Raw genomic sequence first — 27,030 nt, 5'->3', positions numbered from 1 at the left:
ACAGTTTGTGTACACTACATTTTTCTTTTTGTCTTTATTAGACTATATACAGCACCCTAATTTGTATAGGGTGTATGCGATATCGTACACATATACTTTTATATATGTGCTATATGTGTATTCATTAGTCCCCTCTATTTTTCCCTCTCTCTTCTTCTCAGCCTCTTCATTCTCTTTTCTTTCTTTCTCTCCTTTTTAATTTTCCCCCTCCCCACCCCCTTTCTATTCTCCATTCTTCTCTTTCTCTCTTCTTTTCTTTTGCATAGCGACATTGCGTGTTTAAATCATTATATCGATATTTTCGCCTATGTTCACGCATTGTCTATTTGGCAATCATTTAATAACATTATTTAATAACATTAAGTATCTTGCATACTATCTTACATATATTGTGACTATATACTTTTTTCCATGTGAACACTTTAAGTGTCCCATATTGCTGCTTCTCTGTTCCCTCTATCCATTTGCTGATTTTCCAGTTTCTTTCTTCTCTTCTTTTCCGTTTTCTCTTTACTTATACATCATATAGGTTTGCTTTCTTTTACCTACCCCCTTGCTCTAAAATATATTCTGACATGTATAGGGTTAACTTTTATGTTCATGCTAAATGTGTTGAAATGGGCGTTTGTTGTTTTTTCTTTGAAAGTGTTTTTAGCCAATTGAATCACTTCACACCTCCTTTTTAAACACTGCACAGGTATAGCACCTTAGGCTATGATTACGGCATTTCGCCGAAACATGTAAGCCACTGGTGCTACGCTCATCTCTCCACTTACTTTCTGGCTGATGTTGTGTCTGTGTGAGCTGTGTCTCACTTCAACTTTTAAAAGAATCGAATAAAAGAATTTGTTTTATTATAACCTGGGACTCCATCCTTCTTCTTCTGTGAGCCTTCAGGCTCGCCAGAAACACCTGTTATGAATCAGCAGTTCAAAGAACGCTGTTCCATAACCTGTCCGCCTGCTCTGAGGGGGCGGACAGAGATTGCTTGAAATCAAATACGATCGGGTTGATTGACACCCCCTGCTAACGGCCAATCTGCAAGGGATGGTGTTGCAAAAGGAGTTCACAAGAGCTGCTGGTGCAATGCTGAATGCGGAGAGCGTATTGCTTTCTGCATTCAGCGATGTCTTTCGGACATGACCTGCTGATCGGATCATGTCAGACAGACTTTTCATAAATAGGCCCCAAAGAGAATAAAGAAAAAAATATAATCTAAATAAATGACAAAGCTGCTTAAAATTGCATGCTATATCAGTATGATGTGTGTGTGTGTGTGGGGGGGGGGGGGGTTGAATGGTGTCATGGGTGCAGCAAGAAGCTGTGTTTGATGTGATGTGGCCTTGGTTGCCGTAGGTGTAACAATACAGGTGCTAGGTTGGCACTGCAACATCAGAGAATGTGTGTGTATCTGCAGCTGTTTCCTTTAGCATGAATATTTACTACACACAAAGACAAACACTAGACACACACTACATAAACACTACAAATGTAATAATATCTTATTATACTGAATATTTGTTTGTTTTTTCATACAGATATATAAAGGAAACCAACATAAAAAATGATGCTGCTGAACTCAACAACCTTATCAATAAAACGTGTGAAATTGTTACATGGACACCAAAGCCTGGAGCAGTACTTGATCTTGGAAAATGTCTGAAAAACCCAACCGATAGGTAATTATTGATAGCGAAAAAAATGATCCACAGGAAACCACCTCTTCAAACTTTAATATGTAAATTAAAAGGTACATGGGCACCAAGGCAAGGTAGGGAAAGGTCTTACACGTTTCGGCAATGCATAGCCGTAATTATAGACCATACATTAACAGGTGTCGAGAGTAACTTTTGTATATTTTTTAGGTAATTATTGATGTTACAAATGACAATTCACATTACATTATGACTTTCCATGCCAGTCTCATGATGTGCTGAAGTTCACTTTATTGACCACATTATCTAGACTTCCTGTTGATCTTGTAACGCATCACTTTTCTGCCTGTTAAGGTGCAAATATTAGCTCTCCCAATGCTGGCAACAAAAATAGCCGAGTGGCACAAAGAGCCGCCTTCTTCCGCATTCAAAGATGAACGAAGCCTCTGAATACACATAACTTCTGTATACACCTTTCCATTTTCTTCAAAATGTGGAGATATTTAAATTCACTGAAACTGACTATGAATCATTTTAATTAGAATCAGCCTGAGAAAATATAAAAATATAGCAAAGAAAAAATGACTGTATCAAAAAGCAACAGATTGTATCCATACATTATGTCAACACAACAGATAGAATTGATAGATAGATAGATAGATAGATAGATATTACTTATTATTTAAAGGGCCTCTGTTCAGTATGCTTTGCCCTTGCGTTGTCTCAGACCTGTTTGTGAGAGTTCCTGTGTATTACCTGGCTGTCTGACGTCCCTCCAGGTTCCTGATCCCTGGCTTGTTCCTGACTCTGCTGTCTCCTTGTTACTGATTCCGGCTCGTCTGACTACTCGCTTTGGCTCCTGACTCGGCTCGTCTGACTACCAGCTCTAGTTTTGACTCCTGGCTTGTTATTTGACTTGTGGACTTTTTATTATTTTTTGCTATTAATAAAGGTGTGATTATTTTTGCATTTCTCATCTCAGTCTGATTCCTGGCACCCTGACATTATGCAAGGGCCATGAATCCTGATGGTGCTAATAATCCACCTTTACCTACCATCATTTCCAGGATGGATGAACAGGATCACCGCTTGGATCAATTTGCACTAGCCCTGCAAACCCTGCTGACTCGCACTGCACATTTGGACCAAAGTGTCCCGCAAAGTATGGCTGCTCCTGTTTCCGCTGCTGCACCTAGTCCTACCAGGAGCATGTACGGTTCTGCACCTCTACCTCAGCAATATGGAGGTGATCCTATTCAGTGCAGAGGGTTTTTGAACCAGGTGGGCATTTACTTTGAGATGTTACCTCAGGCTTTTCCCTCTGACAGAGCTAAGGTGGGATTTCTCATCTTGTTACTCTCTGACACAGCTCTTGCCTGGGCTAATCCCTTGTGGGAGACTAATAAACCTGTGATTTCAAATTACCCTCAATTTGTGGCCTCCTTTCAAAGGGTATTTGATATTCTGGCTAGCTCCTCCTCTGCTGATAAATGACTCATGTCCATTCAGCAAGGTACAAGATCTGTTGCTCAGTATGCCATTGAGTTCCGTACTTTCGTCGCAGAGGTAGGTTGGAACAATGAAGCCCTTGTTGCCGCCTTCTTTCATGGGCTCTCTGATGCGATTAAAGATGAAGTTGCTGACAGAGATGTACCAGAGGATCTTGAGGCATTGGTGTCTTTTTTGATCCTAATTGACATCAGACTCAGAGAGAGGCCCTCTTTCAAGGAGTGCTTGTTGACTCCGGTGCTGCGGGCTATTTCATTGACAGTGCTTTTGTATCAAAGCACTCCATTCCTGTTTTGCCTCGGTCCATTCCGCTTGCTATTGAGGCCATTGATGGCAGGCCCCTTCAGCCCACACTCGTTACTCACAAAACCGCTCCATTATCCATGGCTGTTGGGGCTCTCCATTTTGAAACCCTCCAGTTCCAGGTGATAAATTCTCTGCATTTTCCAGTTGTTCTGGGTTATCCCTGGCTCCAAAAGAACAATCCCAGTCTCGACTGGCACAGGTCCGAAATTTTGTCGTGGTCTCCACAATGTATTTCCACTTGTCTTCGGAAACCAGTTAAAGTCTTGTGCACTTCTTCAGTATCTCAATTGCCAGAGGAGTACAGAGAGTTCCTATACATTTTTGACAAGGTGCGTGCCCAGAGGCGTAACTAGAAATCTCAGGGCCCCGGTGCAAGAATCCAAGAAGGGCCCCCCTGGCAAATAATTTTTTTCAAACATCTGTATGAATGGATATTTTGTGTGTGTTTGTGCATGAGTGGATGTATTTGTGTTTATGGCTGTCTGTATTCATGTGCATGTATGGGTATTTTGTGTGTCTGTCCAGTCTATGTATAGACTGAACGCACACACAAAATACACATACAAAGATACAGACAGCCATAAACACACATACATCCACTCATGCACAAACACAGACAAAATACCCTTACATGCAGATACAGACACCAATCAACACAAATATATACACTTGCATGCGCACACACTCAGACACAGGCGCCGATCAACACAATTATATATACAAACATATACACATACATTCACGCAGATACAAACACCCATAAACACAAATATTTAAATTTATTTGTAAACAATTTAATACACTTCAGCAGGTAAAGTGGTTCATTGGGAAAAAATTAAAGGTGAGAACATTTTTGAGTAAACTGTCCCTTGTAATCTCAGGAGCATATATGTACCAGTGGAGGCTGGCAAGGTTTGGCCCAGGTGACAAGTACAGTTCAGTAGCCCAGGTACATCTATGCCGCCCCCACCCCTCTGAAATTATATATTTAATAGTTAAAAATACAAAAAAGTGAAACACCAAGGAAATCATGAATAGGGATGTTAAATACAGAATTTTTATGATAAAGTTATCTAAAATAAGCATGTGTGTATGTGTAAATATATATATATATATATATATATATATATATATATATATATATACTGTGTATATATATATATATATATATATATATATATATATATATACTGTATATATATATATATATATTATATATATATATATATATATACACACACACAAAGACATAAATAGAAATTTTATATATATATATATATATATATATATCTATATATATACAGTATATATATATATATATATATATATATATACACACACTGTATATATATAAAAGCATTACACATTCACAAAATTTATGATTTATGGCCCTAATAAAATATTATAATTGATACCAAAGTGCTGTTAATAATGGTTAGCAACTTAGCATAATTTCCTTAAATTCTTTATTTTATTTTGCACACATTTGTTCAAATGTATTAGTAATTGAGCTTAAAGTGTAAAGTGGACATTACAGAGTTTTCTAGCGGTTATCTCTGCCCAATTGACCTTAACATGGATGGGTGCTGCAAAGACTTGATTTAAAACCAGGCTAAAAGAGCAGCAATGCAGTGCCAATATTTTTTTTGTTTTTTTTTGTTATTTGGCCCCTTATTAATTAATACATGAAAAGTAATTCAATTAAGTGAAATATGTATGCAATAACTACATTAGGGTCTTGTAAAATGGGTCTTGTAAAATGTTACTTATATAATCAGTTCCCCTGCTGTGCCTAACTTATTTCAGCGTTATAGAATAAAATGTGTACTGACATAGCCCCCCTGCCTCCCTTACCTTCTCAGTTTTTTGACTGTAAATTATCCCTGTCACTGTGCGTGTCTGTGCTGTCTCAAGTGCCGGTAGCACCGTACTCGGAGGTTAGCAGGAGGCCAAACCAGTGAAGAGAAAAGTATTTTTCTTTGTAGACAATTAGATTTAAGACATGTTCGGCTGTATCTAAAAACCTCCCTGGATGAGTACACAACACCCACCAGCTCCTATTTCCCCATTAATTGCTGCTAGCAGGCCCCTGTTAGTAGCGTGCTCTCTGCTCTTGTAATAAAAAAAAACTGTGTCCCAGCCTGTGGGCTGCAAGCAGCTTTTTTAGTACGGCTTTGGCCCAGGTGCAGACCGCTCCTGCCCTGTGTTAGGTAGTAGGGAGCTCTGTCACTAACTGCATTAGAGCAGTCTCAGCCTGCCCTGCATTCAGTATTGGTTTGCACACCTATATAATATGTAGGCGCCATACTGTGGGAAAAACATAACTGTTAGTGCGGCCAGCCGGCAGTGTGTACATGAGTGACTGGTCTGCAGTGCTGACAGCTGCTGCTCCACTGGGCCCCCTGTAATAGCGCTCTCATTCTACACAAATATATATACATTTTTTAAAGGGCACTACTGTGCTCCCGGGATCACCCTTCTGTTTGCGCTACTCTGGGGACCAGGCCCCCTATAACAGCGCACACTGCACTTTCTCTTGCTCTTCAAAAAAATGCCTTATGCTATGTCAGCGCATCCTGTGCAAAGTGACCTATATTGACAATGTATGTACCTGTCCTGTACTTCAACTGGTTCTACACAGTCACTGTTCTGATTTAACAATGCATCATGTCTTCATTCAGCCACCACAGCGTTTAAACTCAGAGCTCTCCTCTGCAACTGCTGCTGTTACTTCCTGCTCTGAAAGCCTGCACTGCAGATTCACACACACACCGCTCACTGACTACACATGCAGTCAGGAGCAGTTCCTTCTCGACAGGGCACCGGCTGAGCTAAAAATCATAATGTAGTGGAAAATGCAAAAAAATAAACAAATAATAATATATATATTTTTTTAATAAAAAAAGTTTGTGCTGATGGCGATGCTGAGGGCCCCTGCACCTTCAGGGCCCCATCGCAGCCGCAACCTCTGCATCACAGATAGTTACGCCCCTCTGCGTGCCGGTACGTTGCCTCCTCATTGGTCTTACGATTGTGCCATAGACCTGCAACCCGGAGCCATTCCTCCCCGGGGCCGGGTTTACCCTCTCTCTCTTGCGGAGAACTGTGCTATGGAGGAGTATGTTGCTGATGCTCTGTCATGAGGGATCATCCGCAAATCCTGCTCTCCTGCAGGGGCTGGCTTCTACTTTGTAAAGAAAAAGGGTGGCGAGTTAAGACCATGCATCGATTATAGGGGTCTTAATTGTCTAACCATTAGGAATGCTTACCCTATTCCGCTCATTACGGAACTCTTTGACCACCTCAAGGGAGCTACGGTCTTTTCTAAACTTGATTTGAGAGGAGCGTACAATCTTGTTAGGATCAAGGAGGGCCACGAATGGAAAACAGCATTTAACACCAGAAGCGGGCATTATGAGTATCTTGTAATGCCCTTTGGTCTATGTAATGCTCCTGCTGTTTTCCAGGAATTTATTAATGATGTCCTACGAGATATGTTGCAACAGTGTGTTGTGGTGTATTTAGACGACATCCTCATACACTCACTCACACTTGAGGCTCATCGTTCTGATTTTACAAGGGTTCTTCAGAGACTAAGTGAGAACGGCCTGTTTTGTAAACTTGAGAAATGGGAGTTCCTTCAGACTCAAGTAACCTTCCTAGGTTATGTTATCTCCGTTGCAGGGTTCTCCATGGATCCTGATAAGTAGTCTGCAGTTCTGCAGTGGCCTCACCCAGTTGGTCTTCGGTCTATTCAACATTTTTTGATGTTCGCCAATTACTATAGAAAGTTTATTTAAAACTTTTCTTCCTTGGTCAAGCCTATCACAGACATGACCCGTAAAGAGAATGATCCACTCCATTGGTCACCTACTGCCATTAAGGCCTTTGATAGTCTTAAGACTGCCTTTGCTGCCACTCCAGTTCTGGCTCATCCTAACACTGCCCTGCCTTTCATTCTTGAGGTCGATGCATCTGAGACTGGAGTAGGGGCCCTCTTGTCTCAACATCCTACGCCTGATGGTTCCTTACATCCATGCGGTTTCTTCTCTAAGAAATTGTCTCCAACGAAATGCAATTATGAAATTGGCAACAGGGAATTACTGGCCATAATTTTGAGCAAGAACCAAATAATTTGGTCTGTCACTCGACAATTCTGGTAGCCAGGTCTTCATTCTGATGTTGCTGCGTATGTTGCCTCCTGCTCAGTTTGTGCACAGAATAAGACTACTCAACGTCTTCCTCTGGGTCTTCTTCAGCCTATTGCTAATGGTGAGCATCCTTGGACACATCTTTCCATGGACTTTATTGTCGAACTCCCTGTTTCCAATCGCAATACTGTTATCATTATGGTGGTTGACAGTTTTTCTAAAATGTCACATAGCATTCCCTTGAAGAAGCTGCCTGTCGCTCAGGAGCTTGTTTAAATTTTTACCCAGGAGGCCTTCAGTTTACATGGGTTACCCAAGGAGATAGTGTCGGACCAGGGTGGCCAGTTTGTCTCTAGATTTTGGCATTCCTTTTGTGCTCAAATGGGGATCCAGCTTTCCTTCTCCTAGGCATATCACCCTCAATCCAGTGGGGCTGCGGAACAGTCTAATCAAGCTCTGGAACTGTTTTGCCATTGCTATGTCTGAGATCACCACAATAATTGGTCTGAGCTGTTACCTTGGGCAGAGTTTGCTCTTAATAGTGCTATTAATGCTTCCTCCAAGTTATCCCCGTTCATGGCGAATTATGGGTTTCATCCATCCTTGTTGCCCGATTCATTCATGTCTCAGGGTATTCCGGCTTTGGAGGAGCATCTCCGGCAACTCCGTTCCACATGGGTGCAGATTCAGGATTGCCTTTATCGTTCTATGCAGCGTCAATAGTTCCAGGCTGATCGTAGGTGGCTGCCCGCGTCTTCCTACCAGGTTGGTGACAGGGTTTGGCTGTCCTCTCACAACTTGAACCTTTGTGTGCCTTCCAATAAACTGGTTGCCCGTTATGTTGGTCCTTTTTGAATGCTCTGACGGGTCAATCCTGTGGCCTACGCTCTTGACCTTCCTCCTGCAATGCGCATCTCCAATGTTTTCATGTCTCCCTCTTGAAACCATTGGTTTGTAATCGGTTTACCACTGTGTTGCCTCGTCCCTGTCCTATCTTTGTTGACAACCATGAAGAATATGAGGTCAGCAGCATTATTGACTCTCGTATGTCCAGAGGCCGCGTACAGTATTTGGTTCACTGGAGGGGTTACGGTTCGGAGGAGCGTTCATGGGTTCCCTCCTCTGATGTTCATGCTCCGGCCCTCCTCCGTGCCTTCCATGCCCGTTTCCCCAATAAGCCTTTTGTCCTCCCATGGGGGAGGGGTCGTTGAGGGGAGGGTACTGTCAGGGTTTTTTCCCTGCTTTGTTTGTCATGTGCTGCTGGCAGCCATTTTACTCAACTCTCTTGCTGACTCTGGTGCATAGTGTATCAGGCTGCTCATTTCCTGCATGCCCTTTTATGACCAGACTGGTGTACATCATCCAGGTTGCAATCTCAGAATTGTGATGTCATCACTTATTATTTAAAGGGCCTCTGTTCAGTATTGCCCTTGCATTGTCTCAGACCTGTTTGTGAGAGTTCCTGTGTATTACCTGGCTGTCTGACGTCCCTCCTGTTTCCTGATCCCTGGCTTGTTCCTGACTCTGCTGTTCTCCTTGTCCCTGATTCTGGCTCGTCTGACTACTCGCTTTGGCTCCTGACTTGCCTCATCTGACTATTCACTTTGGCTCCTGACTCGGCTCGTCTGACTACCAGCTCTGGTTTTGACTCCTGGCTTTATTTGACTTGTGGAATTTTTATTATTTTTTGCTATTAATAAAGGTGTCATTATTTTTGCACTTCTCGTCTCAGTCTGATTCCTGGCACCCTGACAATATATATATCCAAAACACACATAGTATGCTGCCCAGTCCTAACTCTGCTGCGTGATACCAATCTCAATATGCACACAAGTCTCCGTTTGCGATAGAGGCAAAGAAATGAAGTAGCAAACACGTACCTTTAGTGTTTCTTCATGTAGCTACTGCTTATTGCGACTCCAGATTCAAGTGCTTAAGGGCTAAATCAATGCCCGTTGCGAGTCAGCCAACCCGCTCCTCCCAGATCCTCTTAGATCCTTATGCTTATCCACTGCTGCATCCCAAACATAAGTATAATGGTTATAACTGACACTATCTCCTCCTCCCTGTGACCTCTCACCACAATGATCGCTGTATTGACTAATAAAATGTATACCTTAATACATATGCTAAAAGCAATAATTGAACTACTTGCTATTCTTAATAGGTATAATAGTTTATTCACAAAAGAAAAGAACAAACTTAAATAATAATGTATAATAACTTGTTTACATAAAAATAAAATAAATCACTACATCACCAGATCATGCATCATATATGTTCCACTTTGGCTGGGGATTCCCGTCACTGCAGCCCGAACAATATAGGGATTCTGGGAGTTTCAACTTAATATCCACACAGCATCTTTGCCCGTGAATAGAGAATCCGAAAAGAGGAAGTCCCAGCTCTCCTTTATACTGTTGCTGAGATAATACTGTGTATATAGTTCCTCTTTTCATAGCTGTGTACGTGTCATTATTTGTGCTGAGAGTTTATTATTCAGACAAATGTTCTTGGCATCTTAATAGTGTACGTGTTTGTGGTTCCCTGTTAAGCAGACTTAATTCTTGTCAGCAGTCAGCATTAATAATTATATAAGCATGGGGCATTATAACAACTAGTTAAGGACAGGTCTTCAACTAACATATAGATCAGTTAAAACATTGGTTCATCCAACAATTCACTCATATATGGCCTGCCATATCACACATGTATCACAACCGCTCAATGCCTAATAGACAGATACCTTGCTGCTAAGTAGTGAGCATATAAAAAGTTAATGAAAATGGCAGATGTGGTATAGCCATAGGATAAAACTTCAACTTTATTTAATCCATTAAAATCTCCACCAAAGTGCAATAAAAGTAAGACAAACTCGGTTTATCCTATGGCTATACTGCATCTGCCATTTTCATTAACTTTTTATGTTTGTGTGCGTATATATATATATATATATATATATATATATATATATATATATATATGTGTATATATATATATGTTGGAGAAAAAAAAAGAGAAGAAAAACGATGGCACCACAAGTGTTGTTTATTAAGTTATGTATAGATAACCTGTCAGATAATGAATAATATCTCACTATATAAGGATGTAAAGTAAGACTGGTGCTGTACACAAAAGAGAAATTAGAGACACAAGGGCCAGTGAACCACTGGTAGAGTGTGTACTTGAATAGCACTCAACAACACTATAAATGGGTAAATAATATTGTAGTGGAAGAGAAGTTATTGTTATTCTTCTCCGGATGAAGGGGTTAAAACTTAACTTTTATTATCAAAGATAATTAAAAAACTAAATAGAACACAAAAACACAGAGTAAAAATATCCTGTGCAGCACAATCACAGGGTAGCTGTATCGCCTGTTGTGGAAACGTATCACATTTATTATTGTGGTATTTAGAAAACCAGTATCTGAATATCTCCTAACTGGAGTTTCTCGCCTTACAAAATTATCTTCCCACCAGTGGCGTCACTAGGGTTGGTGTCACCCGGTGCGGTAAGTCATGGTGTCACCCCCCCCCCCAGAAAGCAGACACACACAAAAACACAGGCAAACACACATGTAAACACTCAGACACACTTAAAAACATACTCAGATGCACACACAAACACTCGGAAACACACTCAGACACACACACAAAAACACTGAGACACACAAAAACTCAGACACACACATACAAAATATGTAAACTGCACTGCATTAATTATGAAGCTCATGCCTAGAGCTGCTCCATGGCTCAGCAGAGCATCAAATGAAAGATAAACAGAGCACTCTAAAATAAATCACTGAAGAAAAGGTTTAGGTGCGCAAACTATGAAAATTCTGCTCTCTGACTCTGTTCCAAGTCTGTCAGTGCACAGCCCTGGGCCGCATGTCACTGAGCATTGAGCACAGATAGGCAGGCAGGTTTAGGCTAGCAGCGCAACTTTGCAAGCCCCACGGCACACCCACAACATTCATAGTGAAATTGGGCAGGGGAGGAGCAAAGTACAAACAAGGAAAAGCAGCCGGGAAAACTATTTGTTGAAATTGCAGCACTGGCTCAAGGGGCAAAAAAATTGTGTGTCTACAACTTCCCCAGTCCCACTAATGTTCCCAAATGCCAGCCTCTAATAAAATAATCTATGCATCTCAGCATAGTATTTTTTTGAATTTCAATAAAATTTAAAAAAAAAAAAATTTTTTTTTTGGTGTCACCCCCTGGAGGGTGTCACCCAGGTGTGGCCCGCACCCCCCTAGTGACGCCACTGCTTCCGACGGTGAGGAGGGGTGTGCCACAGTATTGTAATGAAATAGTGTAGTAGCAGAGCCACTTTCAATCACATAATATATAGATCACATATATGTTTAATAAGTAACCAGATCTAAGACAATATATCTCACTTGGAACTGAGTTCCTAAAGGCAGTATTCGTTAGATTGTACAAAATCCTATATGTGAGATGGGATACTTAATTGCAAATAGAGTGCATACCAAGCTTAAATGGTCGGTGGATTGGGGATACTAACATAGTAGCAGATGCACAACTGGTACAAGGAGTTAATTACTAATAATCTCAATCCGGTTTCATAAACTGTCTTCCAGTGGTAATGACAGTTATCTATGGATATGATACTAATATTCATAACCAGAGGTACAAAAAGGCATCAATGTTGTACATAGAGAGCCTCAATGGGCATATTGTGTGACTATTGTGCTAATAGGCAAGCTTGCCACGTAGCCTTAGGTGCTAAATTGGTAAAACTGACGTATCAGTATCCCATGCTAAAGAGGTTAATACGGCATTACTCCATAATGATATATGACTGGCAACATATTAGTAAGGCAAGTGTGGTAATGGGTTCCAAGGGGAGATTATTAAATGGTCTACCGGTTAGTTATGTAAAAGCAGAACACAACACACTAACATTCCCTAATATATGGAGACACCAATTGTCTGCCAACAATATATTACAATAGTGAATAGGTTAGTTCAGCTAAGCATAACTGCTGGTAATGAGTGACTCGCAAATATTCTAGATAGAAAGTTTCCACAACCAGGAGTAAAATATTTAGACTACGGCGCCACCATTTGTCTGCCAAAAAATTACAGCTAAGGTAAAATAAAACTATGTGCACAGAGTAAACTACAACTGCAAGTTAAAAAATGTGTAAGAGAGAGACTGCTACGTCCCTGCTCCCCCTGACATGTTTCGCTCTATGGCTTTATCAAAGGTGGGGCGGCCTCCTTCTCTCCAGGTTTATATTGGCTGAACATCAGTACACGTCAAGGTCAGAGAGGAACCAAATAGGTTCAAATGCATACTGCATGTGGATAGGTCGAATAGGGGGGTGTGAATGCCGTGTCACACTGAATGGAATATACAGAGCAAATACGGGTAGCCTGGCAACTGGGAATGCCATGTGTGTATGTATGTGAGTCACATTAAGTGTGGGCATACGGTATAAGGATCTGACTAGGAACACAAAATGGATTTAAATAAAATTGCAATCATAGATGAAATACGAGTTGCCTAGTAACCAGAATTATACAATTGTATGTGCATATATGCAAATAGCATTATGCATGAGTATGCGGGATACCGGTCTAACTAGGAGCAAAGGTTGAGTTTGAATGCAAATTACTGTCATGGGTATAATATAAGTAGAATAAATACCAAGTGACTAGAGTACCCTAATGGGCAATGAATAAAAATAATACAATATCTCACAAAAGTGAGTACACCCCTCACATTTTTGTAAATATTTTATTATATCTTTTCATGTGACAACACTAAAGAAATGACACTTTGCTACAATGTAAAGTAGTGAGTGTACAGCCTGTATAACAGTGTAAAATTGGGCCTAAAGTGTCAATATTTTGTGTAGCCACCATTATTTTCCTGCACTGCCTTAACCCTCTTGGACATGGAGTTCACCAGAGCTTCACAGATTGTCACTGGAGTCCTCTTCCATTGCTTCATGACGACATCACAGAGCTGGTGGATGTTAGAGACCTTGCGCTCCCCCACCTTCCGTTTGAGGATGCCCCACAGATGCTCAATAGGGTTTAGACCTAGAGACATGCTGGGCCAGTCCATCACCTTTAACCTCAGCTTCTTTAGCAAGGCAGTGGTAGTCTTGGAGGTGTGTTTGGGGTCATTATCATGTTGGAATACTGCCCTGCGGCCCAGTATCTGAAGGGAGGGGATCATGCTCTACTTCAGTATGTCACAGTATATGTTGGCATTCATGGTTCTCTCAATGAACTGTAGCTCCCCAGTGCTTGCAGCACTCATGCAGGCCCAGACCATAACACTCCCACCACCATGCTTGACTGTAGGCAAGACACACTTGTCTTTGTACTCCACATACGCTTGACACCATCTGAACCAAATAAGTTTATCTTCCAGTAATCCATGTCCTTAGTGTGTTTGTCTTCAGCAAACTGTTTGCAGGCTTTCTTGTGCATCATCTTTAAAAGAGGCTTCCTTCTGGGATGACGGCCATGCAGACCAATTTGATGCAGTTGTGGGCGTATGGTCTGAGCACTGACAGGCTGACCCCCCCACCCATTCAACCTCTGCAGCCATGCAGTACTCATATGTTTATTTCCCAAAGGCAACCTCTGGTTATGATGCTGAGCACGTGCACTCAACTCCTTTTTCGACCATGGCGAGGCCTGTTCTGAGTGGAACCTGTCCTGTGAAACCACTGTATGGTCTTACCCACCATGCTGCAGCTCAGTTTTAGGGTCTTGGCAATCTTCTTATAGCCTACCTAGGCCATCTTTATGAAGAGCAACAATTCTTTTTTTTCAGATCCTCAGAGAGTTCTGTGCCATGCTGAACTTCCAGTGGCCAGTATGAGAGAGTGTGAAAAGAAGCAGTAGTAATTATTTTGCTCATTTAATCCTTTCGGATGGACACAATCTAATAGGTAAATCCACCTGCATTCAGCCCTGAGTAAGGCTTGTTCTAGCTTGCCCCCTATTATGCCTATAGAGATTTTCTCAATCCCTTGGCATTTAATATCTTGGGGATTGGATTGATGATGTAATAAAAAATGAGAAGCGACAGAGGTAAGCACTTTGCCCTCTTCTTGATCTTTTGTTGCATTTTTTATATTTCTGACATGTTCTTGTAGTCTGACACTTAGTTTTCAACTGATCATGCCCACATGGATTTTGGAACAAGTACAGTACAACAGTGACGTGCAGTGAGGTCAGAGGCTGGTGAGGCAATGGCTATGATACGCGCAGGAAGCACACACACACACACACACACACACATATATATATATATATATATATATATATATATATATATATATATATATATATATATATAGTAAAAGCAGAATGCACTCCAGGCGTATAGTGGCAACAACCCAGGGTGCAGCAAACTACATACTGTATAAATATATATATATATATATATATATATATATATATATACACACACACACTCACTGTATCAAGCTCAGCACACCCAAAATGATACACAGAAGGCAAGCTCGGGTCAAATATTCTTTAATGTGAAAACAAATTAAACAGGCTCATAGCCAAATGTTTCAGCTCTAACACAAGTTTTCTTCAAGTGGAGGCCACACAGTCTGTTTCCTTTGGTTTCACATTAAAGGCGTTTAAAGATTATTTGACCTGAGCTTGCCTGTTGTGTATCATTTTGGGTGTGCTGAGCCTTGATACAGTTCTCAATAAAACAAACTGTGAACAAGTCAAGGGTTCACATAATTATGTAATCACCCTAGATATAAACAAAACATTGAAGGGGACTGCACTCTCAGACTGGACTGGGTAAATATCCAATGATCCTGCAACATCCATAGCCCTGGTTGCTCAATAGCACTCACAGGTATCTATACTGTCCCCAGAGTCCCAAGCAGTTACCCCAGGCAAGTCTGGGTGCAAGGCCAAGAGGGAAAATTACAAAACAAATTAATACAACATACAGAGGGAGTCCAGCACTCTCTTGCAAGCTCTCAGCTAAGATTAAAAGCAAAACTGGAAGAGTTAGTTAATGCATCTGGACAAATGGGACAACCCCAGGTACCACGTCAAGGTATCTCCCAAAACCTGGGTACCTAACACAGCCACACAATGCAATCTCTCAATCAAACAAACTGGTCAATGGTTCACAGACTTATGTGGGGTTAACTGCCTTGGACTCTGGGGACAGTATAGCTACATGTGAGTGCTATTGAGCACCCAGGGCTGTGCATGTTGCAGGGTGATAGGATGTGTACCCAGTCCAGTCTGAGAGTGCAGTTCCCTTCCCTGTTATATATATATATATATATATATATATATATATATATATATATATATATATATATATATATATATATATATATAATATATATACAGGGAGTGCAGAATTATTAGGCAAGTTGTATTTTTGAGGATTAATTTTATTATTGAACAACAACCATGTTCTCAATGAACCCAAAAAACTCATTAATATCAAAGCTGAAAAGTTTTGGAAGTAGTTTTTAGTTTGTTTTTAGTTATAGCTATTTTAGGGGGATATCTGTGTGTGCAGGTGACTATTACTGTGCATAATTATTAGGCAACTTAACAAAAAACAAATATATACCCATTTCAATTATTTATTTTTACCAGTGAAACCAATATAACATCTCAACATTCACAAATATACATTTCTGACATTCAAAAACAAAACAAAAACAAATCAGTGACCAATATAGCCACCTTTCTTTGCAAGGACACTCAAAAGCCTGCCATCCATGGATTCGGTCAGTGTTTTGATCTGTTCACCATCAACATTGCGTGCAGCAGCAACCACAGCCTCCCAGACACTGTTCAGAGAGGTGTACTGTTTTCCCTCCTTGTAAATCTCACATTTCATGATGGACCACAGGTTCTCAATGGGGTTCAGATCAGGTGAACAAGGAGGCCATGTCATTAGATTTTCTTCTTTTATACCCTTTCTTGCCAGCCACGCTGTGGAGTACTTGGACGCGTGTGATGGAGCATTGTCCTGCATGAAAATCATGTTTTTCTTGAAGGATGCAGACTTCTTCCTGTACCACTGCTTGAAGAAGGTATCTTCCAGAAACTGGCAGTAGGACTGGGAGTTGAGCTTGACTCCATCCTCAACCCGAAAAGGCCCCACAAGCTCATCTTTGATGATACCAGCCCAAACCAGTACTCCACCTCCACCTTGCTGGAGTCTGAGTCGGACTGGAGCTCTCTGCCCTTTACCAATCCAGCCACGGGCCCATCCATCTGGCCCATCAAGACTCACTCTCATTTCATCAGTCCATAAAACCTTAGAAAAATCAGTCTTGAGATATTTCTTGGCCCAGTCTTGACGTTTCAGCTTGTGTGTCTTGTTCAGTGGTGGTTGTCTTTCAGCCTTTCTTACCTTGGCCATGTCTCTGAGTATTGCACACCTTGTGCTTTTGGGCACTCCAGTGATGTTGCAGCTCTGAAATATGGCCAAACTGGTGGCAAGTGGCATCTTGGCAGCTGCACGCTTGACTTTTCTCAGTTCATGGGCAGTTATTTTGCGCCTTGGTTTTTCCACACGCTTCTTGCGACCCTGTTGACTATTTTGAATGAAACGCTTGATTGTTCGATGATCACGCTTCAGAAGCTTTGCAATTTTAAGAGTGCTGCATCCCTCTGCAAGATATCTCACTATTTTTGACTTTTCTGAGCCTGTCAAGTCCTTCTTTTGACCCATTTTGCCAAAGGAAAGGAAGTTGCCTAATAATTATGCACACCTGATATAGGGTGTTGATGTCATTAGACCACACCCCCATCTCATTACAGAGATGCACATCACCTAATATGCTTAATTGGCAGTAGGCTTTCGAGCCTATACAGCTTGGAGTAAGACAACATGCATAAAGAGGATGATGTGGTCAAAATACTCATTTGCCTAATAATTCTGCACTCCCTGTATATATGTATGTATATATATATATATATATATATATATATATATATATATATATATATATATATATATATATATATATATATATATATATATATATATATAATGAAATTTATATTAAACCAAACCAAATAAACTGCTGTATTTTGTTATAGACACTTTTATTTTATTTTTTTAGCAGTCAGAAACCATATCAGTATGTATTTTATTAAAGTGAAAGTGTTAAACTTAACAAAATTAAGTAGCTTTCCTGTATGTCATTTGAGAATTTTATTTTTAGCAAAGTAAACTAAATATTATGCTTTTACCCCAAGATAAATGGTATTCTCACACACATACAATATATAATTTATCTTGGGGTGAAAGCATAATATTTAGTTTACTTTGCTAAAAAAATACATTTCTCAAATGACATACAGGAAAGCTACTTAATTTTGTTTAGTTTAACACTTTCACTTTAATAAAATACATACTGATATGGTTTCTGACTGCTAAAAATATAAATAAAAGTGTCTATAACAAAATACAGCAGTTTATTTGGTTTAGTTTAAAATAAATTTCACTTTACAGTAATTTGTGCAGTTTATCAATATTTACTTCATTGTTAGCTCAATGTATTTTTTTTCAAAACTTTTGTGTCATCCATTGTGTCCCCCTCTGTGCAAATACAGACTCAAAAGGGTGTTGTATATTTTACAAGTATGCTAAATTTAGTTTTGTATAAACGAGAGAAGAGACAGATGCGCCACATGGCCCAATATTGTTTGATCCACAAAGGTTAAACGATCAGGTTGTGTTAAATTAGACTCACAATCTGAGTCTAATTTAACACAACCTGATCGTTTAACCTTTGTGGATCAAATAATATTGGGCCATGTGGCGCATCTGTCTCTTCTCTCGTTTATAGATTACCCTCTTGGATCCAGGCCGGGTCCGCTACAGATTGCTGCCTTAATATCATTTCATTTCACCATTCAAAAGACTTTCTATTATATTTTTTTCCATGTTCAATTGTTTTAATATTTGACCAATAGTACATTATATGATAATAGTTTATACTCTTCACATTGTGTCTTTTTGGTGTACACTATATATATTATCAAATACATCACATAGCCTATTGAGTGCTAACCTATTAGTCGTATAGACATAAATTTAGTTTTGACCATGGTACAGTGTCAGACTGTTTTACACAAACCATAATCATTAATATGAGGCATGTTCTGATTGAATTAAAGTCATTAGAAGAAAGGCCCTAGTTTCTAAAGCCCCTCAGCAGCATTTAGTTACCATACACATAGCAAAACCAGTATCAGTATCAAGACCTCACATCCCCTCTACTGTCAGATAACAGGCAATAAATCATGGTTTTCACTGGGGTACTACAGATAACTGTGAATCAGTGATGTGCAGTCATAGGAGGCAGGTGAGGCAACTGTCCTATGTGTGTAATTACAGTTCATATATATATATATATATATATATATATATATATGTGTGTGTGTGTGCTTCCTGCGCGTATCATAGCCATTGCCTCACCAGCCTCTGACCTCACTGCACGTCACTGGTCGGGTTTGGTCATCTTTCTCCTTGCTTTTTTTTCTTCTTGAGTAAGTCCATTCGGTTGGTATTTAGAGCTCTGGATCTGGCTTTTTTAATACCTCTTCTGCTGTATCCTCTATCCAACAGTCTCTTCTCCAGATCTTTAGCCTGTGTTTTGAAGAGTGTTAAGTCACTACAGTTTCTCCTGATTCTAAGAAATTCCCCTACTGGTAGGGATTTAGTAGTGCCAGTGGCATGGGCACTGGTTTTGTGTAATAAGCTGTTAGTGGCAGTGGGTTTTCTAAATAAGTCAGTGTGAATTTTGCAATCTTCATCTTTGAATATCGTCAGATCCAGAAACTCTATCTTGGATTGACTCATGATATACGTTAATTTAATATTCAACGTGTTGTCATTTAGTTTACACAAGAATGTCTTTAATTCCTCCTGGGTTCCTTCCCATAAAAAAACATGATATTGTCTATGTAACGAATCCAAAGTGGTATTTAATTGGTATCATCTGTAAAGGTGTCAGAAAATACACATTGTCTCTCCCATCACCCTAGGAAGAGGTTGGCATATGTAGGTGTGCATGCTGTGCCCATTGCCGTGCCTTGTATCTGTAAATAAAACTGGTTGGCAAAAGTGAAAAAATTATATTTGAGTACAAATTCCAGTAGTTGAAGAATGAAGTGATGATGAGTAGGTTTTTCCTTAGAACCCTCTTCTAGGAAAAATTGTTCCGCTTGGAGTCCTCTATTGTGCGCTATGGAAGTGTATAGGGACTCAACATCCGCGGTTATCAACCAAGTTTCTTTCCTGACAGTAATGTTGTCAAGCCTGTGTAATACTTGCATTGTGCCTTTCACGAAAGAAGGGAGGGCCTCTACAAATTCCCTCAACCTATGATCAACATACTGACTGGCACGTTCAGATAGGCACTCGTTGCTGGATAAAATGGGTCTACCCGGGGGGTCTCAATATTTTTGTCTACCTTTGGGATGAGGTAAAAGGTATTGACTTTGCGTTCTTTAACAGAGAGAAATTTGGTTTCATCATAATTAATTACACCCATAACTTGAGCTTCTTTAATAATGTTATTGTATATTTTGATATAAGCTTCACTGGGATTATTAAATAATTTCCGATAGCATTGTTTATTTTTAAGTTGCTTCTCAACCTGTTTAAGATACATCACTGTGGGCCAGATGACAATATTGCCCACCTTGTCTGCTTCTCTAATTATCACATCAACCCATTTTTGTATCGCTTTAAGTGCCAATTTCTCTTTGGGAGTTAAGTTAGTGAGTGGAGGTCCAGTTTTGATCTGGGAGATTTCATGATAGACTACTTGATTAAATACTTCAAGTTGTGGAGAAGTATTATATTTGGGTACAGAAGTCGATTTTTGATTTGAGATTTGTTCTCCAATGCACAGGTTCATTGCTACTTTCATTTATCAGACTTTCCAGGTCACGTAAGGCTAGTGCATCATCCTCTGTCATGGTGGGATCAGATTTTTTGGCAAAGAATTTCTTTAGGCTTAGTTTGCATACATATAATTGAATGTCTTTAATGGCTTCAAATGTATTTAAATTACCAGTTGGACAATAGGATAGACCCTTAGATAACACTGATAAATGGGCGGGGGTTAGTTCATGAGATGAGAGATTAATAACTTTTAAGGATTTAGTCTCATTTGAGAGAAGGGGCTGGGTGCTCTCCTCAAAGAGCGGCCTCCCCTGTGGTACGCTCTGGAATGGCCCCTTGATCTTGTTGCTCTTTTGTTTATATTTCTTTCCTCATCTGGTGGTTCAGCCTCTTCGGGTGTGCCAGAATCTAAAAAAGTATTTCTTTTGTTTCTAGATGGTAAACTGAAAGAGAGGTAGATGGTATAGGCAGTGTGGTACTATTCTCACTACTGTCATTGTCCTCCTCGTCTGTGTTTGACACATCACTCTGAATTGTATTGGCCTGAAATGATCTAGAGGTTTTTTTATAGAAATTCCTCCTTCTCCATTTGTAAACTTTTTGTTTCTATTTATAGTCATGAATGTCCCTAAATAGTTTGCCTTGTTTAGTGTCTCTAACGGCTAGATTTAGAGTTTGGCGTTAGCCGTCAAAACCAGCGTTAGAGTCTCCTAACGCTGGTTTTGGGCTACCGCTGGTATTTAGAGTCAGTCAGGAAAGGGTCTAACGCTCACTTTGCGACTTTTCCATACCGCAGATCCCCTTATGTCAATTGCGTATCCTATCTTTTCAATGGGATCTTTCTAACGCTGGTATTTAGAGTCGTGGCTGAAGTGAGCGTTAGAATTCTAACGACAAAACTCCAGCCGCAGAAAAAAGTCAGTAGTTAAGAGCTTTCTGGGCTAATGCCGGTTTATAAAGCTCTTAACTACTGTGCTCTAAAGTACACTAACACCCATAAACTACCTATGTACCCCTAAACCGAGGCCCCCCCCACATCGCCGCCACTCTATTAAAATTTTTTAACCCCTAATCTGCCGACCGCACACCGCCGCCACCTACATTATCCCTATGTACCCCTAATCTGCTGCCCCTAACACCGCCGACACCTACATAATATTTATTAACCCCTAATCTGCCGCCCCCGCTATCGCTGACACCTGCATATTTTTTTTAACCCCTAATCTGCCGCTCCGTACACCGCCGCAACCTACATTATCCCTATGTACCCCTAATCTGCTGCCCCTAACACAGCCGACCCCTATATTATATTTATTAACCCCTAATCTGCCGCCCCCAACGTCGCCTCCACCTACCTACAATTATTAACCCCTAATCTGCCGACCGGACCACACCGCTACTATAATAAATGTATTAACCCCTAAAGCTAAGTCTAACCCTAACACCCCCCTAACTTAAATATAATTTAAATCTAACGAAATAAATTAACTATTATTAAATAAATTATTCCTATTTAAAGCTAAATACTTACCTGTAAAATAAATCCTAATATAGCTACAATATAAATTATAATTATATTGTAGCTATTTTAGGATTAATATTTATTTTACAGGCAACTTTGTAATTATTTTAACCAGGTACAATAGCTATTAAATAGTTAATAACTATTTAATAGCTACCTAGTTAAAATAATTACAAAATTACCTGTAAAATAAATCCTAACCTAAGTTACAATTAAACCTAACACTACACTATCAATAAATTAATTAAATAAACTACCTACAATTATCTACAATTAAACCTAACACTACACTATCAATAAATTAATTAAATACAATACCTACAAATAAATACAATGAAATAAATTAACTAAAGTACAAAAAATAAAAAGAACTAAGTTACAAAAAATAAAAAAATATTTACAAACATTAGAAAAATATTACAACAATTTTAAACTAATTACACCTACTCTAAGCCCACTAATAAAATAACAAAGACCCCCAAAATAAAAAAAATGCCCTACCCTATTCTAAAATTAAAATAGAAAAGCTCTTTTACCTTACCAGCCCTGAAAAGGGCCCTTTGCGGGGCATGCCCCAAAGAATTCAGCTCTTTTGCCTGTAAAAAAAAACATACAATACCCCCCCCCAACATTACAACCCACCACCCACATACCCCTAATCTAACCCAAACCCCCCTTAAATAAACCTAACACTAAGCTCCTGAAGATCTCCCTACCTTGTCTTCACCACACCGGGTCCCGATCTGTCCAGAAGAGCCGCCGAAATCTTCATCCAAGCCCAAGCAGGGGCTGAAGAGTGACGTCCATCCTCCGGCTAAAGTCTGGATCCAAGCGGCGGCTGAAGAATTCCATCTTTGGGCAGAAGTCTTCATCCTATCCGGGCAGAAGAGTCGATCCGTACCGGCAAACATCTTCATCCAAGCCGCATCTTCTCTGTTTTTCCATCCGATGACGACCGGCTCCATCTTGAAGACCTCCGGCGCGGATCCATCCTCTTCTTGCGATGTCCTAAGTCCAAATGAAGGTTCCTTTAAATGACGTCATCCAAGATGGCGTCCCTCGAATTCCGATTGGCTGATAGGATTCTATCAGCCAATCGGAATTAAGGTAGGAAAATTCTGATTGGCTGATGGAATCAGCCAATCAGAATCAAGTTCAATCCGATTGGCCGATCGGAACAGCCAATAGAATGCGAGCTCAATCTGATTGGTGTGGTCCGGTCGGCAGATTAGGGGTTAATAATTGTAGGTAGGTGGAGGCGACCTTGGGGGCGGCAGATTAGGGGTTAATAAATATAATATAGGGGTCAGCTGTGTTAGGGGCAGCAGATTAGGGGTACATAGGGATAATGTAGGTTTTGGCGGTGTACGGAGCGGCAGATTAGGGGTTAATAATAATATGCAGGCTCAGCGATAGCGGGGCGGCAGATTAGGGGTTAATAAATATAATATAGGTGTCGGCGGTGTTAGGGGCAGCAGATTAGGGGTACAGAGGGATAATGTAGGTTGCGGCGGTGTACGGAGCGGCAGATTAGGGGTTAATAATAATATGCAGGGGTCAGCGATAGCGGGGGCGGCAGATTAGGGGTTAATAAATATAATATAGGTGTCAGCGGTGTTAGGGGCAGCAGATTAGGGGTACATAGGGATAATGTAGGTTGCGGCGGTGTACGGAGCGGCAGATTAGGGGTTAATAATAATATGCAGGGGTCAGCGATAGCGGGGGCGGCAGATTAGGGGTTAATAAGTGTAAGGTTAGGGGTGTTTAGACTCGGGGTATATGTTAGGGTGTTAGGTGCAGATTTAGGAAGTGTTTCCCCATAGGAAACAATGGGGCTGCGTTAGGAGCTGAACGCTGCTTTTTTGCAGGTGTTAGTTTTTTTTCCAGCTCAAACTGTCCCATTGTTTCCTATGGGGGAATCGTGCACGAGCAAGTTTTTGAAGCTGGCCGCGTCCGTAAGCACCGCTGGTATCGAGAGTTGAAGTGGCGGTAAATATGCTCTACGCTCCCTTTTTTGGAGCCTAACGCAGCCCTTCTCTGAACTCTAAATACCAGCGGTATTTAAAAGGTGCGGGGAAAAAAAAGCATGCATAGCTAACGCACCCCTTTGGCCGCAGAACTCTAAATCTAACCGTAAGTTCTTTAATATACTGGTCTAATTCCTTTTGGTTTTTTTATATAATTTTTCAAAGTCAGTATGAGTTTTAAATGTTTTTAATTTATTGTATTGTTCTTGAATTATAAGTTCCAATTTATCATACTTATCTTTGTTGTGTTTAATTGAAATGTTCATAAGTTCAACAGAACATTCAGTGAGGGCAGTTTCCCATTCTTCAGTTAAAGGTATGATTCTCAAATTCAAAAGCGGGGAACAGTTGAATCCTCAAGCCTCTACGTATCAGTTTTTGTTCTATATATTTATCAAAAAATTTGTGATCCCACCATACCTTCTCTTGTTTAAACATAATTGTATGTACTTCTTTGAGGGCAGACTCAAGTGACGATGCTGGAATTGTTGCCTCTACAGAGTTATTTTTTAACATATTGTCCAAATCTACAGTTCTTTTGGTTTGTCTCTCAGTTCTGTCTTTACTTATAATATCAGCTATTTTTAAGAAAAAGTTTTTATTAAACGAATAACAATCGGTCTCCACTGGGGTAAATATACTCTGAAGCATGTGCTCTATCATTTAAGGAAACTGTTGTACCCACAATATCAAGAATATGGTCTCAAGCAGCCACTTCCAAGTGGGAAAAACCAAGACCTCCATTGCACCCGGTTCCTTTCCTTGTAGGTCTTGCTCTAGTTGCAACTATATTAAAAAGACCAGCACCATTCAAGATCGCTTTGGACAAACACATAGAATGAAGAGCTGTATTAGTTGCACTACAAAGAGTGTGATATATGCATTGTACTGTACTTGTTCCAAAATCTATGTGGGCATGATCAGTCGAAAACTAAGTGTCAGACTCCAAGAAAATGTCAGAAATATCAAAAATGCAAACACAAGATCAAGAAGAGGGCAAAGTGCTCACCTCTGTCGCATCTCATTTTTATTACATCATCAATCCAATCCCCAAGATATTAAATGCCAAGGGATTGAGAAAATCTCCCTAGGCATAAGAGGGGGCAAGCTAGAACAAACCCTACTCAGGGCTGAATGCAGGTGGATATATATATATATATATATATATATATATATATATATATATACAGTATACAACAGAAATGAGTACACCCCAGTGCTATATCACTTAAATGTCAAATGATTTAAAATTGTATAACCTAACAGTAACTGCATTATGTCTAAGTTTTACAGTAGGGTATTTGCTCTTATGTAAAATTAAAAACTAGCAGTTTAGATTTACTATATTAAAAATACTGGCCTCAATGCAACACAAGTCAGTGAACCTTTCATTACTGAGATTTAAATCTTTTATTTTTTTCAATACATTGCATGTCCACCTTTATTTTTGGCGACAGACTCAATTGGCATGGAGGAGACCAGTGTCGTACAAATTTCTGGAGAGATGTTCTGCCGTTCTTCAGAGATATTTTTTTAGCTGCTCTTTGCTGGAGGGGTTGTGTTGCTCTACCATTCTCTTTAAAATACCCCAAAGGTGTTCTACTGGATTCAAGTCAGGTGACATACTTGGCCAGGTCATTGTTTTCACTTGTTTCTCCTTTAGAAACTTCTTTGTGATTTTGGCAGTGTGCTTTGGATCATTATCATGTTGGAATATTTGTCCTCTGCCAAACTTCTGGAGACTGGGAGTCATCTTGTCAGCCAGTATTTATAATAGGAAATACTCTACTTGTCAACTTAGAAATAAAACATATATTGAGAGGTGATACAATTTTGAATAATTTGATATTTAAGTGATATTGCACTGGGGTGTACTCACTTCTATTGTATACTGGTCTGATGAAGGGGTGTTTAACCCTCGAAACGTTACCTGTTTGAAGTGCCATTAAAGCACTTATTTTGCACAAATCTAGAGAGTGCATGCCTTTTTTCTATTTTTATGAGTATACTTGCCTGCACCCTGGTAGCTGTTCCTTAGGTGGGAGTGCGCTCTACACTTGAATACTATATATATATATATATATATATATATATATATATATATATATATATATGATATACATATATTGTGTGTATATGTATGTATGTGTATATATATATATATATATATATATTTATTTTTTATAGTCTTTACCTTTAATAATTTACTTCCTGCTGTATGTAAACAGACAATTAAACTTTACAACTTATCATCATCTGCATACACCCATAAAAATCGCATTATAAAACTATATTGTACCATATTATACACTGTACATTTCGCCTTATGTAAATTTCAAATGTACCAGTAACCTTTCTTCTACGATAAATATTTAAATATAATAAAATATGGTATCAAATGTTTTAACTTTATTGACCACATTATCTAGACTTTCTGTTGATCTTGTAATGCATCAGTTTGCTACCTGCTAAGGTGGAAATATTCGCTCTCTATACGAGACACGTGCATTCAGAGGTTTTGTTCAACTCCCAATGCTGAAGAAGGTGTCTCTTTGTACCACTCAGCTACTTTCATTTCCACATTTATTCTTGTGCAACAGCAATGCACTAAAATCTAGATCTGCACAGATTTTAGTGCATTGCTATAGCACAAGAATAAATGCGGCAACAAAAATAGCAGAGTGGCACAAAGAGCCGCCTTCTTCCACATTCAAAGGTGTGGAGATATTTAAATTCACTGAAACTGACTATAAATCATTTTACTTAGAATCAACCCGCTCCTCCCAGATCCTCTTAGATCCTTACGCTTATCCACTGCTGCATCCCAAACATAAGTATAATGGTTATAACTGATGCTATCTCCTCCTCCCTGTGACCTCTCACCACAATGACCGCTCAATGACTAATAGACAGATTCCTCACTGCTCCATAGTGAACATATTAAA

At 39.7% G+C, this 27,030-nt stretch overlaps 1 protein-coding gene across 3 annotated transcripts in view; it reads left to right on the top strand.

Annotated features, from left to right (window-relative positions):
* The window catches only part of LOC128660792 (cytidine monophosphate-N-acetylneuraminic acid hydroxylase-like), a 301,003-nt gene that overhangs the window by 149,158 nt on the left and 124,815 nt on the right, over positions 1 to 27,030 (top strand). For all 3 annotated transcript variants that reach the window (XM_053714812.1, XM_053714814.1, XM_053714813.1), the window contains exon 11: positions 1,539 to 1,679. In XM_053714812.1, coding sequence (XP_053570787.1) covers positions 1,539 to 1,679 — 141 coding nt within the window. The remainder of the gene's footprint in view (positions 1 to 1,538; positions 1,680 to 27,030) is intronic.

The sequence above is a fragment of the Bombina bombina genome, chromosome 5 (genome assembly GCF_027579735.1).
Source record: "Bombina bombina isolate aBomBom1 chromosome 5, aBomBom1.pri, whole genome shotgun sequence".
Taxonomy (NCBI): domain Eukaryota; kingdom Metazoa; phylum Chordata; class Amphibia; order Anura; family Bombinatoridae; genus Bombina; species Bombina bombina.
Note: the sequence above shows the minus strand (reverse complement) of the source record. Positions and strands in the feature narration are given on the sequence as shown.